Genomic DNA, 17,788 nt, shown 5'->3' on the forward strand with positions numbered 1-17,788 from the left:
ATTCTTGATATTGTCGGGTTAAAACCAAGCATTTAAAGAAACAAATCTATTCAAACCGTGTTTCTTTTTTCATTGTGATTTCATGAATATTAATAATAATAAAACGTAAAACTTCTTATCCAACTCGTGTATATCCAACAAAATTCAATAAAAAAAATCTTATGATTATGAATGAAAATCCTGCTGATAAAAAAATAAAAAAAAATGAATGAAAATCCTCTTAATAAACATTTATGAGGAAAAAATAAATGCAAAATGGCTCCATTTTATGCAATAAATTAAAATCAATTTATCTATAATAGTATATAAAATCTTAGATGGGATAATTATTATAAAAATCCATTAAAGTTCTTAAGTTAGATTAACTTGTAAAAAAGAAACAATATCCCATTATTATTAAATGACAATAAATTCATATTGTATTTTTTATTAAATTTAATTAAATATAATGACAGTTTAAAATTTCAATTATATAATACTATATATAAATTTCTTTAAAAACCAAAATTTCAGTCATTTTTAATTCACTAACATGATTTATTAAATTAAAAAAAAGAATAAGTTATACGGACATACTTAAGTTTTGTCAATTTTTTCTTGATACTTTTTTTTCTATTTTAAACAATATTACTTTAACTTTTTTTTAAATACAGAAAATTTTAATTATTAGAAAAATATTTTTCATTATACTCTTAAAAAGTGATAAGTGTTAAAATTAAAATAATTTCGTGCTATCACAAGAAACTTTGAGAAAAATGTAAATGATCTAAGATATATATATATAAAAAACATCTTTATAAATACTTATACGAAAAGAAAATAGGAAATATAATAATTTTATTCAAAGTTGATACAAACTAATTTATAAAATTCTTTTTCATTAGACATTTTTTTAAAACTTGTTTACTGCTATGTCACTCCACCTTCTCTATAACATTCCCTCACTTTCCTTGCAACTCTAATTTTCATACACAGAGAGAGAGAGAGAGTCGTAGTTCAATTTCCTTACAAAATTTCACCCTTCTCACTCAGTCCCAATTCCGTTCTCAACCTCAATTTTCTTCTTCCTCTCTCTCTCCTCTCTTCCTCACATACTCATCCGAGCTTCTTCGCTCCTTCCCTCTCTCCAATCCATTCATTTTCCTCTTAGGGTTTCACCGTGCCGATGTCTGTTTACCTCGAAATCGGAGTCTCTTTATCAATCATCGGCCACCGCTCCTGCTTCACTCACCGTGCCAGCCTTCGCTGTTACTCCAGGATCCCCTTTCGCCACTGGACTTGACACGTCTCTCTACCATTTAGGGTTTCTTTTCTTTTGCTTCCCTTCCACACGTCGTTCCTGAAATACTAGTTATCGTTGTTTACGCACCAGGTTTCATTTCAAATTTAGAAACTAAAACAAAAAAAAATCAAAACGAAAGCGTTGTGTAGTGTTTTATTTTCGATTCGATGGCTGTAACGAAATTGGTACCGGGGTTTCGGTTCAACCCCTCTGGTGTCGAGTTGGTTGTGTACTTTCTGAAGAACAAAGTGATGGGGAAAAAGTTCTTTGGTGGTGTCATTACTGAACTTGACATATACAAGTATGCTCCCTGGGATCTCTCAGGTACATACCCCAATTTAGCTTAGTTGTGTCATGTTCAATTAGAAAAAAATTCTTCCTAAACAGCTATGGATGAAAAAAAGAAATGGTTTGAGATTCTCTCAAACTAAAATCAAATTCTGCACTTCGGTAATTTGGAGAAGTTAGAGAGTTTTTATGAAAGTTGAGTGCATAAGTTGATTCTAGCTTATATAAAAGTTCAATTAATTTCGTAATCTTATTTTTTTAAATTGGTAAATGATTATGGAGGAGCTTATTCAAACAGGACTATTGACTGCGTCCTTTTGTTTGCTTGAAATTAATAAGGTTACTTTTTGGTGGATTTTTTTTCAGATAAGTCTTGTCTAAGAACTGGGGAATTGGAATGGTACTTTTTCTGCCCGCTGGAGAAGAAATATGGCAGTGGGAGTAGGATGAAACGATCTACTGAAATTGGGTACTGGAAAGCTACTGGGAACGATAGAGTTGTTCAGCACAATAATCGAACGGTGGGGATGATTAGAACACTGGTATTTCACCTGGGTAAATCGCCTAAAGGAAAAAGAACTGATTGGGTTATGCATGAGCATAGGCTTGAAGATAAGGACCTTGCTGACAAAGGAATTGTCCAGGTATCCTTATACAGCTTGATTATTATGTACTTTTAAAATGTTTTATAAGGGCTCTTACAGTTTATTATGAACTGTCTGATATATGGAAGTTTGTAGAAGTTGTGCCTTTGATTGTGAATGCATGTAAAATAAGGATTTGTGGGATCATTCTTGCTACTGTTGGTAGTATCTTTGAATGCTCTAATTTAGGGTGGCTATATGCTTCCACCTATTGTGTTGCTGGTGGCATCAAAAAGGGAATTTTGTTGTTTCAATGTTTTGCCTTGTACCTGTTGAGAGATTTATTGTCTATTTGTATATAACTAAGTTTGCTGCCTTTCACGCATTCTTTATATCAGTTGCTGATTTTTACATCTTGTTATCCCTCTGAATGTATTTTAATTTGCTCTCCTGATGTATTTTTGTGATAGGATTCCTATGTGGTCTGCAAAGTATTTCAAAAGGACGGTGTTGGTCCTAGGAATGGTGCGCAATATGCAAGACCATTTAATGAGGAAGAGTGGAACGATGTAGAACTGGAAATACCTTTTAGTGCTTCAATTGCACCAGTTCCCATCTTGCCTATGATATCTGATGCTTCTGTCCGAAAGGACAATCCCCTCCCTGCTAGTGGATGTACATCATGTCTATCAAGATCAATGCCTTCACCTGGCACTGCTGATCCTTCTGATCCAAATGATCAAGCTGTTAACAATGATGATGAAGATATTTTACGCATGCTTGATATTTTTAAAGATGGTGACAAATTGTTTGAGGTTGGTATTTATTTCTTGTTTGTGTGTTCTTTTTTGAAATGCTAGAAGCCTCTAATGTTTGTTTTTCTTTCTGTTATGCTTCAGCACTTCTTATTTTCTGTAGTCTCTATGATCGTATTTATCCCCTTGTATTGTCTCCATAATTTGTTCCATTGTCATTTTATCATTTGATTGTGGTGTATGGGTTTATGCTAGATATCTGTGGAACGTGAATATATTCTTGTTACCCCTGGATATATTGTATTAGACATTACACTCTGGTTTTGCTTTCAGTGCACACGCTATTCTTTTTAGGGTTATGTTCTGTTTTATACTCTTATGAGAAATTATAATTTGAAGGATTTAAGGCCCCTATGCTAAATGCCATAGTTATCTATCTAGTCCTTATCCTTTTTGAGCCAAGTGTCATCAAAGTATCTGGTGGACTTCTCCAGTCCACCCCACCCCTCTTAATTCTGTTTAAAAATGCTTTCCTCAATCTTATGGTATTTGTGCTTAGTTCATGAAAGAAAGTCAGTTAAATGAAAAGAGTTTTTAGCTTTCTAAAAAAGTTACATGATTTTTTTTTAAAAAATAGAGTGCATCAGTTCAATTTAGTTATGCGAGAAGTTTAATTTATTTTCTTGTCTTAATAGTTATGAAGAAGTTTTTGAAAACGTAGCAATATTATATATGGAATTTCTTCTTTGTCCAAAAACTTATTGAGTAGCTTTTGCAGATTTTTTTTCTGGAATCATGATAACAATGAGATTTGAAACTTCATCGTTCCACTAGCCTAATTCCAGTGTTTATTTATCTGAACTCTAAGCCTATATATCGCATTTTGTCTTGTAATATGCTTGTGTGTACACTCATTTATTGATGTTGTTTTTTATTCTTGTGGGATAACAGGAGGATAATAATGATCTAGAAAACATTGCTGAAGGTGTACCACTTTTAGATGAACTTTTCGTGGGGTTGAAAGACTACTTGGCTTCTTCTCTTGCTGGTGTTTCCTCTTGCCAGAATGCTGAATTTAATACCAACGGAATGGTTACTACAGGTGATGTCGATGACTTGGACTTCCTAGAGTTAACTGACCTCGACATGCCATTGTTCTTGCCGAATACACAACCTTGAAGCTAACAATATTCGCAATAAAGGGGTTGTTTTGGTGATGACTTATCACTGATCTTTGGCAACTAGCCAGATGGCCATTTAAATAATTGTTTTATATTTAATTATATGTTTGGACCAATTTTGATTTTGATCTTTCAAATTTAAAAGTAATTATTTTGTCCTGTAATTTGAAAACAGTCTGTTTGGCCATTTATCATCCACTATACTATCATAAATTGGGGACCAAAGTATTCTATTTCTAAATTAGGAGAAAAAGAAATGATCAAATGCAAACATGATCCAAATTTGAGGTTATCAGATATTGAAGCCACTGTTTTAAGCTATTCTGCGCCTTGAACTTTGATACTCCCCAAGTCCTTGAGTGATTGTTTGTATGTGTGCATTTTTCATTTTAGAATTTCCTTCTCTTGAAAAAATTGTTTATTTCAACATATTCATTTCTGAAACATGTTATCGTGATATGGTCGAGATAGACACTAAATTCCGAAGGCCTTGGCATCTGTCATAGTATTGGTTAAGGATGGCCTAAAGGTACATAGAATAAATTTCAACGACCTTGGTTAGATATGCAGATGCGAACTATCGCCCAAGTCGATCAGATGAAAAACTGTTTGAGAATTTGTTCTTAATTCATCCGAAATATCTGTTATAATCGTGTTTAAACATGATTTTACCATCAAGAAGTTCTTTAATTCTACTCCAATTTATCCCTTCTAAAACTAAGGGGAAAAGTGCGGTGTCCGACATGTCCATCCCCATTTCTCATAAATAGTCTCAACAAATATACAAATGTTATAAAATAAATTAATGGAGACAAACAAAATCTAGCTACAGCTCTTGATTCAATGCAGGTTGAGATTCTCAGCAATCACGACTTTGGAGGAAGCTAAATTTCCAAATATTTGTCCACAAAAACATATCCTTATTCCATTTACACCCAAGTGGACTCAATCAAGCTGCAAACATGGGCAGCGCTCTTAGACTTAAGGTTTTAATTCATCTTAGTCAACAAATAACGCAAGGGAGTAAATCTAGAAAACTTGATGCCAGTTAGTCAAGAAGCTGCTAGGATAGTGATCCTACGTAACTAAGTTATTCAGTTCAAATAATTTAGAATCTCACTTAATTCCAACTCTACACACTACAAAAGACAAACCACGATACCATCTATCTTGATTCAACAGCCTCAGAACCTCTTAAAAAAGATCTCCGCCACCAAATTTGGAATGCCTTGCCCATATTTGGGCACTCGGTGCCATGTCTTGAGAAATGCCGAAACCATTCCATAAACAGCACATGCTGCTGCTTTAAAGGTAAAGTAAGGAGTGTCTGCCCCATATACTCTTCCAAGGCCTTCATATCAAGCCCTTTTTTGCATCTTTGAAGCCAACCAAAGTCCAACAGCATAGGTCCAAACCATGCTTGGAGAAGCCCTGATCTAGATTCCAAAGGGCATTGCAGTTTTCTTGTACCCATAGCTACAAATAGGATTGCTGAGACTCTACTAAGCTCATATCTTATCATAGGGGATGCAATGTCATGCATTTTAAGAAGCTTTTCTTGATGTGCCCATACATCCACAAAGTCCTCTGCCACTTGGCCATCGAGCATAATTTCAAGCAACCAGTTGATGTTATCAACCTGTCTTGAGATGCGCTCAATCAGAGGCTTGCTCGTGTCTTTTGTGATCAACCTTTCAGGACGGATGGTATCTGATGCCTCTTCAAAGAGACTGGTAAGTGAACTCAAACACGAGTCACAAACAGCAAATAGATCCTCCTTGCTAAGGTCAAGATGGTTCTTCTCATACACAGAACTTTTGCAAAGAAGACCCTTGACTAGTGACTTCATTTCAGTTCTGGCATTTGCATCCTCAGAAGTGCTGATAGACCAAACAAGTTGTTGTGCCACATTTGGCCGGGAATCTACTGAGTCGTGCAAGTACAGTCTTCCCAAAATGTCACTTGTTGTTGCATCATCGAACTCAAATCTTGCGAAAAGGCTCCTCAGTTTCTCTTCTTCCTCCTCGGTCCAAGGAACTGCCTCAAGGTACTTCAAACAACACCGAACGCCCTTAGTGAACATAATTCCTGCTGAAACCTAGTAATATATATCAGATCAACCTCAGTCAAAGATTAAGTGCAAGTTTCTATGCACGTTAAATCATCCCAAATAATATTGAAGTATCAACTATTCTAATTTAATACAAGCATTTCTATATGTGATTCCATATAGTGAAACTGATTCTAGACTTCGAATTCATTTGTATTAAAAGAATTTTAGATAGCTTTTGTACAAAACAAGTTTATACTAAGTTTTATGGTTAACATGTATTTAGACTAAAAACATTCAAACATTTATAAATTCCCTTCAAAATTAAGAACTACCCATGTGCATGCTCAGCTCTAAATGGAGTTGTTTTAACATGGAAAACTTTATAGCAAGTTTTTTCAAGGGACAGGACTATTCTTTAATTCTACTCCAACTTGATAAGATATGTTGGTAAAGTTTCTTCTCCAAACCAATTGTATATTCAAATCTTGAAGTCGAGATCAATGATAAGACTAAAACAACCCCTTTATTCACTCATTGCAGGTTTTGTTATATATGGTCAATAGTTCCAAAATATTTTCCGTCACAAAAGATTTCTACTTAACTTCATGCCACAGTGTGAAACGACCAGCCACAACAAAATCATTTTGTCAAACGAAAAGCATGCAAATGTAAGTAAAAGGAACAGTGATCAAAAGATCAAGAAATAGGAACCTCTAAAATGTCAATGGAGCGAAAAACGCCAACGTTGATGAGCCTCTTGGTGATGCAATCATCATCTTCAAACATAAGCTCAATGGTGTCACAGAACACACCCAAGTTCTCCACCTCCATCGTCGCTCCTCCCCCACCTCTCTTGCAATCCGCTATTAAACCCGCAAACACCTCCGAGTTCGCTCTAAGAACCTCCGAGTTCACCTCCATCACCATGCTTCCCCCGTTCTTCCCTCGCAGATTTAGCTTCACGTCCAGCGCTGCCGCCTCCGCCACCGGTGGCGGCGGCGGAGACGGAGCGCGAAAGCTATGGGATCGGAGTTGCGACACTGCGGGGGTGGGATCGGAGTCAATGGGAGAGACTCTTCCCGGCGACAAGATCCGGCGCGGGTCGATTCGACCCACGATGGGGAACCCAGATTTGGCGCTCTGAGGGGAGTTCGGGACCGAAACGCTGCGTTTGGGAAAGGGTTGTGCTTTGTGAGACGATTTGGAGATTGAGGTGATTTCGGGGCTAGATGGAGGGATTGCGAACGAGCAGCACCATGCTCGCCGCCGAGGCTTCCGGCGGGAACACCGTTTCATTGGTGAAGTCACCGTTTATAGAGAGAGAGAGTGAAGTTGTATAGTGTTTCTTCTTGACAATGGCAATGATTTATTGGACTCTCATTTTAGTTTGTGTTTGGGTGGGAAAAACGAGGACACCTTCTTTCTTTTTTTTTTTTTTTTCTTTTCTTTTTCATTTCTAAGTTGAGACTTCACCATCAACATTTCGGAGAAGTTTTCTTTTTACTATTTTTTACTTATTTGTGTTGTGCCACTTATTGTGCCCTGTTCTGGTATATACCTACACTCTACCGTTGCAGTCATACACAATATTTTATTCCAATTTATCCAGATTTTCTTAATGAAACATGATGTTATAGATAAAAATAGAAGATGAATATAGAGGAATATTTTCCTTTTTTATATGGGTTCAGGGTTTTGTTGAAAGTTTGTTAAAAGAAGGTGTTTAAGGATTAAGATGTGAGGAAAGGTGGTTGGGCCTAACATGATTGCATATGCATTTGAGTGATAAGAAAGTGACAAGAGAAGAAGTGATGATATGATGAACAAAGCATCATTTTGGGAAAATGTTGAAAGGGTTTATGAGTTGCAGAAACCAATGCCATCCAACAGCATAAAGCCATAGACAAGCAGCGCCAACCATGGAACCTGCCAAATTCCCATATCTATTACTCAACAACCAAATCATCATAAACCCTCAATTTTTCAATATAATCATTTAACTTTACAATAATAAAATGAAAAATAGTGTTAAATATAAAAACAAATTAGACATTGGTTTCTTCTGTGCAACTTAGCCATAGATAAAGTTACTAAATATTTTGTACCAATAAAATGGACAATTAAAATTAAAATTAGCAACTTTATTTCACGGACATAAAATTAATTAAAAATATTAACAAAACACAATTTAGTATCATATAATTCTTAATTTACTGTTTAACTTTAATGTGGCATCAAATGTTTTGTTAATTCTTTGTTGTACAAGATACTTGAATTCTTTGCCATTAACTGTGACTTGAAAACATAATTCACGGGCCTAATATTTGATTAAGAATATTAAAGAATCAATTTTGAATTTAAAGGAAAATTAAAAGAATCAAATATTAATTGCTTCAGTAAATTATTTTAGCCTTATTTTTTACTGTTTCATAGACAAGATTTTGCATAGCCTTCACACTCTTTAACCAAAAAAATAATGAAAGCATTTAACAAAGGAGAGACAATAAATACTTTGATTGTGCAATTACAATAATAAACAAATGAAGTATTGTACACTACTGTTTAAGTTAACTCAATATTACTTCACTTTTCTTTTTAAAATATCTCGAAGAAGACACCAACTTTATATCAATCAATCACTGTGCAAAATAAGAAGCGTTTTTATGCTTTTTTTTATAACCATGTTATTAAGCTGAGACATAGATAAGATCTGTGATCACTAATTTTTACTAAACAATTTAACTAATTATCTATAATGAAATATTCTCTTTTGCTACATTTTTTTTACTACAAAACGTAAAGACACTCAATTTAAGAGGACTGAACAAAGATTCACTCAAAATAATGATTTGTTGGTTGAATACATATTCAGTATAATAATATTCTAAATACAAATGAGTTCAGTTTACATATTGGTCAATTCTTATTTCACCTCCATAGATTTTTTTTTCTGCATTTTTATTATTAATACAAAATTTCCTTTTAATTTTTTTTATATTGTACAATCTAAAGTGAAAAATAATTTTCTGGTGTAATTCAAAATTCTGCCGCGTTATTTGGTGTTTTATTATATAATCTAAAATTCACTTTTTTCTCTTAATTGCATAATCTGAAATTGCAATCCAGAAATCAAAAATGAATTTTGTAATCTAAAAATCTTTTTTATACTGAAAATGACTCATGCCAAAAAGAAAAAAGAAAAAAAAATTTATGTTCGAAATACATTTGCTTTCCGTTCAGCCCATTTTAACGGATTCCAAAGTCCATTTAGTAAGGAACCCATATCATGTCTAGGCAATTACTTCCTGCACCATATCACTGCACCCAATTTCAATGAAAAAGACGAAAATGCCCTTAATGTATTATTTTTTATATTACGGATTTTCTTATCCGGATGGGCTTTTGATTTTTGTTTCTGGATTTTTATATCCAGAACACAAAAAATTCTTCCAGATATATTTTTCTGGAATGTATTATTTTTTATTCTGGATTTTTATCTCCGGAATAAAAGTTATTGTTGGAATTTTTTAAATTGTGTTGGGTGCAGATTGGAAAATGTTGGGTGTAGGAAGAATTTGCCTCATGTCTAATTTGGAGCCCAATCTTTGTAACCCTAATGGGCTCATGACTCGGGCCCAATACATCCAACAACTCCCAATTGAACCTCGGGATCCCAAACATATTAAAGCTTTTCTACATTTTCCTAATTCATATTTTCAATAAAATAGCTAAACTTTGGTATTGGCGAAAAGTTGGGAAATGAAAATGGTGAAAAGAAAAAGAAGAGAAGGAATCAGAAAGTTTGAGAGGAATCCGAAAGCGAATCATAGAATAATTGACCCTAACAGAATAGAATATTATTATTGATGAATCCAGCAAAAGAAATCCAGGGAGTCACGTGCATGCAACATCGTGGGCCTCAAATTGGGCCCAACAAATCTTACGTCTCCATCAACAACGATTCACAGCATCGCATGCGTCAAGCAACGTGGCCGAAGCCCAAGGCGGTGACCGTCCACCGATTCTTCCCGTCTCAACTATTATCATCAAACACGTACGTAACTGCAAAGACAAGAAAATCAACCATATTCCCACGCTATTTTCTTTTGTTTTCCACTTTTAGAAACCATACAAAACACGTTGCCATGACCTAGGTGTTTCCATTTTCTCTATTCCTACAACGTCATCTTCAAGTGCCATCTGTCTCATCACCCACCAATCCATGCTGCCACGTGCCCCCCACCTTCTTCCTCGCCACGTTGTTGCGTGCCGTCATAATAGACCGCCATCAATGCCTCGCTTCCTCTCTCTGTTCCTCACCTATATAAGACACCCACTTCAATGTTCTTCGTTGTTTCCATGGTAACAACTACACCACCGTTAAGAAACACTGAGAAGCTTTTCTTATTTTATGTTCGGCTTTGCATTTTGCTATCAGGGAAAGAGAAGAAAATGGAGGCACCCATGTTACCCCTTGGAAGAACTTCATCAATCGAAAGGGAGCCCAGAACTCTTAACATCCACCAGATTCAATCGGCTAGGGTAACTCATGCTTCCTTCATTTCTTTTAATCTGTTCTTCTGTCACGTCCTTAACAGGATCTAATGTTGGGGTGGTGGATTTTAACAGGAATTAGCAGTATATATATTGAACACAAAGACCATAGAAGAAGCTTCCAGAATTTTCACTGAGGTAAATATACGTGTATCCACTTCTGCTCCTTTATCTATTTACTACAATCGTTGAAAAATATGTTGATTTGAAGACATGCATGCATGATACATACTAAAGCTGAATTTTTCCTTTTATGGTAATTTTGTACTTGGTCATGCAAAAGGAGGGTGCGTGAGTTTTTAGTTCACTCAAATTGCAACCAAAAGAGTACACAAACTCTTTACTTTACATAATAAGTTCTTATGTAAGATAAAGTGTTAAGGATTTTAGTTAAATATTGGTATAGGGGTTGCAACCAGTGGTGAGTGGGGCTTGCTGCTTAGGATCCGACACGAGAATGGACATAGATTTGGATGAAGAACTGGAACTGATGAACTCCAAAGACGCAACGACACAAGTAGTCTCAGAAGCAGCAGCATTCAGGGACATAGCATCAGCACCTTTCTAGAACAATGATTCAACAACTCAATTAACTTTGAGTTCCTAAATCAACATGTGTTGCATTCTGCAGTAGTTCTGGAATATTGTACATATCTTGAGTTGAGGTTTTGGGTTTCCAAAAATTTCATTTGATTCGTTATCCCTTTCTATTGGATGCTTTTCCAACGTGTTGGGTTGTTTAACTGCCTCATTCTGCATGTTTAAGTACACGACAAGGCAGTGTAAAATAATTGAAACTGGATTATATATATATTCAAAATCATAGGCTGTTTGTTGAAGTGGAACAATATAATTTGTCTTTCATGAATTTGATTAGTTAAGTTTCAAAAACCGAAAGCTATATAATATAATATTGTAATGCAATCTGATATCGTTAGTGGAGAACCTCGTACTCTTGTCTGACAAAGATTGGAAGAGGAAAGAGATGAATTAATTAACAATTGAGATGAAAATGAAATGTTGTACCTGCACAACATCCAGCTGGTAAGAGATCCACTGGGGAAAAGGTATAAAAAACTATTTTACCCTACCTTCACCTAATTATGTCCTTTTCTGCATAAATACACTTACTCGAAGTAGAAAAGGTGAATACAAATAAACTTGTCTGTGATGAATAATTTTGGTTTATCAAATTTAAAATTTTTTATTTTATCAATATAGTGTGTCTAATTGTTAACAGGTTTAACACAAATAATTTAATATATGTTATTTTAGTGTTATTATGTCAACATTTTCTGTTAATATCGAAGGCTGTATTAATGCTGCATCAAAATTATTTAATTTTAGAAAATTAAATGATTAAATATGTTTTTGAAATATTTTCATATTCAAACAACTTCAGTTGTTTTTCATCAATTTTTCTCTCTCTATAGTTTCTCATCAATCAAATAGAGCGCATGTCCTAATTTTGTATTTAACGAACTGGATAAATTTAATATTTAAAGAAACCCACTTGATCAAGTAAGTAATTTTTCTTAATGCTAAAAAATATTTAATCTATCTAATTAGGCTTAGGGAGCTTTGGCTGGTTTTTTTCTTATTATTATAAGTAGCTTCTAACTTGCAATTCAGTAGTATTATTTTGCAACAATTTACATATGATAAAAAAAATATTTTTTTTTTATCAGAAAAATTAAAATATATGATTTGTATTGATCTTCTCTTAGCTCTCGATTTAATTTCCGTGAGTATTCACAAGATTTTGATTTTATTACACCTTGAGTTCGTGTTTGATTCATGAAGCATGAATACAAACAATCACCAACACTGTATTGAAACATTTATGATCTTCAAAATATAAGACAACAAGATGTTATTATCAGAAAATTTTCATAGAGGACAAGAAGATCTGGATGTATTGATGGTGAGAAAGTCGAAAAATGAGTAATATAGAGTCTAAAGAAAAAATAAAACGTGTTTTATAAAACACTACTTGATAAAAAAAACATATAAGGAATATCGAGATAATTATTGAATATATGTAAAAGAAATTTGGAAATAATGTTTATATTTACTATAAAAAAAAGGATTAAATTCCGTATGTAGTTATGAGCAGTGAATGTAGTTATTAGCAGTGAATGAGATTCAAAGTCAGGTTTTTTCTTCAGCAACTAAAGAAAATTTAACCATTACACCAAGTAAATTCTTTATTTTTATTATAATTTTTATTATACTTATTATTATTAATAATACTAACAATATTAATAATACTAACAATATTAACAATATTAATAATACTAACAATATTAATAATACTAACAATATTAATAATACTAACAATATTAATGATACTGACAATATTAACATATGAATCACATTTAATTTATCTATAATCTACTTGAATCTAAACATAATTTATTATATTATCTATTAGTATGAATCACATTTAATATATGTCATACTCATAGTCATCATATTACCTATTATATTAAAATCAACTATCATATTAATTATTATTTTACATCATATTGATTTAATTAAGTTCATTATAGGTAGTTGGTTTTACTTGTGTGTTATAGTAAAGAATATTTTCAACAAACAATATTATCTTTTAACATAGAATGATGATTTTTACATTAACTATTAATTAAATCTCTAATACAGATTACTAGTTAGCATATCATTATAGTTTAAATTATATTAATTATTCCATAAATCTATGTAAAAAGTTGTTACTAAATAACCCTTTCTACTAATATATAAATCATAATGACAAAGTGATTAAATAATTTATAATTTAAAATATTTTAAAAATTATACATTATATCAATTTTAATCTATGTAAGTAAATATTTGAAAATAATTTTTTTTTTATCGACAAAGAATAAAAAAAATTAAAGGAAACATTTTAAGGATATTTCAATCCTTATACAAGAATCTCAAATCAGAAAAGAAGTGTAAGATACAAACACTTATGTAGCCATCTAACAAAAACTTCACAACTACCTATAATAACCTATATTTGAAAATAAGATATCAAATAATTTTATATTAATATATATATATATATATATATAATATGAAAGTAAATTTAAATTTAACCATGAGTTTTAAAAAATTAATGATTAAATAAAAAAAATTAATCAATATATATGTATTTATAGTATTAAAGTTATATTAATATTATATAATTTCTTCCTTTTTCTCTCTATCTATCTATATCCGGATAAAAGTAATATTACTCAAGTCAAATAAAACTACTATACACACACAATAAATATCTAAATGTATATTTATATCAAAATTAATATTAATAATATGAATATAATATTGATAATATGAATATAATATTAATAATATGAATATTAATACTAATAATATTAATAATATTAATAAATATTAATACTAATAATATTAATAATAATATTAATAATAATATTAATAATATTAAGAATAATATTAATAATATTAATAATATTAATAATAATATTAATAAATATTAATAATATTAATAAATATTAATAAATATTAATAAATATTAATAATATCTATACCTATATATAAAGGGGATTCCCCACTTTAACTGCTCTAAATTGTTTTCCTACTTTATCCTTGCTTAATATTTTGTTTTATCAATTTATTTTGGTTATTTGAACATTTTGGATTCTCCACTTTAAATGCTCTAAATTGTTTTTCTATTTTATCCTTACTTAATATTTTATTTTATCAATTTATTTTGGTTATTTGGACATTTTATAATTTTAGAAGTTAATAAAACAGTTTTTTAATTTTATTTTATTTGTTCTCACTGCTTAACTGACAGAAAAGTGGAGAGATTGGTACGTTAATTTATTTTTGTTTTCACTTAACTAGCAGGAGAGTGGAGAAATGGGTTACTTTTTTGTTTTAAACTAATATTCTTCTTTATTAAATAAACATTTTTTAATTTTAAAATTTTATTTTATTTGTTCTCATGGGCAGGTGAGTGGAGAAATTGGTTACTTTTCTGTTTCAAAACTAATATTCTTCTTTATTAAATAAGCGTTTTTTAATTTTTTAATTTTATTTTATTTGTTCTCACTTAATGGGCAGGAGAGTGGAGAGATTGATACGTTTTATTAGAGAAGAGTGGGGAGAGAGGGGTGAAATATGGGTTTATGCACGGTTACTTTTTTTAGGCAAAAAAAATTATATATAAGAAAACTATGAGAGAGGAAAAATATAGAAACATCTTAAAAACTATTGTCTGATGCTATTTGATATTCTTTCTACAGAGTCCCAAGTGCGCGCAAATTCAATTTTGGTATTCTTTCAACAAATTCAATTTTGGTGCGTTTTCTTTCATATTTCTCAAGCAACAAGAGGAAGAAGGAGATAGAGAAGAAGAAATCGAGAAGTTCCAAGTTCTGAAATGTGTATTGCTAATTTTCTTTATATTTCATCTCTTTTATATATCTTATTTTGCTTTTCCTATTTCTTTAATGTATACATTTTATTTTATTTTTTCCAATAGAGATGTTTAGTTTATTTTATAAATTAATAACTTCAATTTCTTTACTCATTAAGAAGCACATTATTAAAATAATATTACATTTGATTTATTGTGATAAAAAAATATAATTATTTAATTATTTTAAACATATTTAATTAAAAATATATATATCTATATCTATATATAAAGGGATTCTCCTTTTTAACAGCTCTTAATTTTTTCCCTATTTTATCTTATATAAATATTTGATTATATTATGGACATTGTTGTCATTTCTTATTTTCTCTAAAATATGTAATATATGTGGAGGAACAATTTTAAATTGAAATAGAGGTTCGAGACGATTTTGAATTGAAAAAGTTGTTAATTTTCAAACAGTTGCATAGAAAAAATAATGTCTCTTCAAATTTGAGAGAAAGAAAAATATTAGTGGAAATACTGGAGAAGATGAACTGTTTTGAATTGCAAAAGTGGTTAATGTGTGTGACATTCTTAGGAAATAAAATTTGTAAAGAATAAAACACTTAGAATGATGATCAATTACTCGCATTGGTTAAGCCAATTCACTCAAAGTATAATAATTTGACATAATAATGATAATGTCATTTTTTATTTATAATATACTATAAATTTATATTGTTAAGATAAATGTGCAAATAATAATATTATTTATTCAAATTTTAATATTAAACATAAATATATATAAATGAAAAAATAAGAAATGCGGATACACAGACGCGTGAGCGTCTATGTTCCCGCTAGTGAATATAATGTTAATTATAATATTAATAAATATTAATAATATGAATAATATTAATAAATATTAATAATATTAATAATATAAATATAATTTATTTTATTATTATTATTAATAATAATTATATTAATATGTATAAATTATATTAATATGTATAAGTATAATAAAAATGATAATATGACCAAAGAATTTGTCTAGTCTAGTGGTTAATGTCACTGGAAAGACTTGGGTCTGAATCCTGGCTGCTCCTGCAGTTTGCTTGTAATATTATCTGGGACTTGGGTTCGAGTCCTAGCCGTGCATGCCTCTAAGATTAATAAAAAATATAGGTTTTAATAAAAGCATAAACCAATTTCTGTAGCTTTGATGATTAGCATTCTACAAAAAGAATATTTTAAACTGGCCAAATATAGTCGAGCATAGTCCAATTCCTGCAGCTTTGATTAGCATGTTGGACTTTTGGTTCCTGCTAAAAGTGTCCTTTATTTTGAAATATCAACATAGTTGAGTCATGCCAAAAATTGGTCTATGAAATTTTACGTTGCAGCAAACAGAGCATCTTGCACCTCCAATGGCCCAAGTTAAAGGGCTTCAAGAAGATTGAGAGACGGTGTTGTAGTCATTTGTGTGAGGTTGACATGTAACTGCTACGAGAGGCTGCTATTACGTCTTTTTTTTTTTCTGCAAATCAAAACAGATAACCTTCCTTGGCTAATTTGCACTACTTCTTAATTTTCCTTTCAGTTACCAGAAAACACCAAGGATAACAAAAAGTGTAACGGGCCAATGATAAATATTGGAACTGAAAACAAACCAGAAATCCCGGGATGAAGAAACATATATAAGCTAGGTAATTGTTCTCAAATAGAGAAGAGGATACAAGGACCTGTCAAAAGAAAAATGATTGTTGGCAGCTTAGTTTTTAGCCATATCCATGACTTGAGTTGAACATGTGGAAAACTTCCTTCACATCTATATTTATTTGTTTAAAAATTACTCTATTCCTATAATCTCATAAACTCCTTATCCACATTTTTTTCCATGCCATGTTTTGTTTGTAATTTATATGAAGAAGATGAAACTGTTCAAAATGAGTATTATTATGTTGGACAATATTCTGGATACTAATCCAATTGTAACAAAACTTCCAGGCAGCAAATGCAATTTCACACCTAAAAACAAATGGGGTATAATTTTTACTTTTAGATGGCAAAGAGGGAAAAACATGCTATCATTCAAACATATTCCTTGTCTGTTACAAATTTCATTATCAGGATTTGTCCAGCTTATTACCTTCCCCACAATCCTCCTTTGATTTGTTGAGATAAAGTATAATCTAGGAAAACTATGTATGAGTTGTATTCTCCTAACCAATTGTTCCTAACCAATTGTGCTCCCAAAATCTAGCTCTATTGCCTGCACCTATTTTCTAACCTATTGACTTATCAACCTAACTTTGATTTCTTCCCTCTCCACACACTTTGTGTGGAAAAGAAATTACAAAAGCATTGATTGAGAATATATATTAAAAAATGGAAAAAGTCCAAAAAGCAACCTTATGATTGTCATTTACACTTTCGGGTTAGAAATTTTAACATGGTGAATTTTAACAATTGTCAAGTATAAAATTTAGGAGGGGAGAAGATGGTATAATTCAAGACAATGCTTTGGGACTAAAAAACACTCACCCCTTAAGACTTATGTAAAATGAAAATGAAAAGTGCAAAAAACAATTACTTTATAATTTCTGCCATTAATTGCATTACAATATAATATTAGAAATTTAAGCAGGATAGACTTTATTAATTTGTATTGTGTTCTTTAATTTGATGACTATATACA

General features: G+C 31.4%; 2 protein-coding genes across 2 annotated transcripts; one reads left to right on the forward strand and one right to left on the reverse strand.

Annotated features, from left to right (window-relative positions):
• Positions 1-859: 859 nt before the first annotated feature.
• LOC137812480 (NAC domain-containing protein 82-like) lies at positions 860-4,254 on the forward strand. The gene is made up of 4 exons (XM_068614467.1): positions 860-1,606; positions 1,937-2,214; positions 2,625-2,969; positions 3,861-4,254. Exons 1-4 carry the CDS (start codon positions 1,450-1,452, stop codon positions 4,086-4,088), a joined length of 1,008 nt encoding a protein of 335 aa, XP_068470568.1. The 5' UTR covers positions 860-1,449; the 3' UTR covers positions 4,089-4,254.
• Positions 4,255-4,772: 518 nt separating this feature from the next.
• On the reverse strand, positions 4,773-7,632 carry LOC137812479 (BTB/POZ domain-containing protein At2g13690-like). The gene is made up of 2 exons (XM_068614466.1): positions 6,855-7,632; positions 4,773-6,188 (listed from the first exon to the last, which is right to left on the reverse strand). Exons 1-2 carry the CDS (start codon positions 7,437-7,439, stop codon positions 5,256-5,258), a joined length of 1,518 nt encoding a protein of 505 aa, XP_068470567.1. The 5' UTR covers positions 7,440-7,632; the 3' UTR covers positions 4,773-5,255.
• Positions 7,633-17,788: the final 10,156 nt, after the last annotated feature.

This window comes from Phaseolus vulgaris, chromosome 2 (genome assembly GCF_000499845.2).
Source record: "Phaseolus vulgaris cultivar G19833 chromosome 2, P. vulgaris v2.0, whole genome shotgun sequence".
Classification (NCBI taxonomy): domain Eukaryota; kingdom Viridiplantae; phylum Streptophyta; class Magnoliopsida; order Fabales; family Fabaceae; genus Phaseolus; species Phaseolus vulgaris.

Excerpts from the sequence above, each read along its gene's own strand:
- LOC137812479 (XM_068614466.1), bottom strand. The coding sequence starts at position 7,439 with ATGAAACGGTGTTCCCGCCGGAAGCCTCGGCGGCGAGCATGGTGCTGC. Across the intron at positions 6,189-6,854 it reads GCTCCATTGACATTTTAGAG|GTTTCAGCAGGAATTATGTT; the intron begins GTTCCTATTTCT and ends ATATATTACTAG.
- LOC137812480 (XM_068614467.1), top strand. The coding sequence starts at position 1,450 with ATGGCTGTAACGAAATTGGTACCGGGGTTTCGGTTCAACCCCTCTGGT. Across the intron at positions 2,215-2,624 it reads CTGACAAAGGAATTGTCCAG|GATTCCTATGTGGTCTGCAA; the intron begins GTATCCTTATAC and ends TTTTTGTGATAG. Across the intron at positions 2,970-3,860 it reads ATGGTGACAAATTGTTTGAG|GAGGATAATAATGATCTAGA; the intron begins GTTGGTATTTAT and ends GTGGGATAACAG.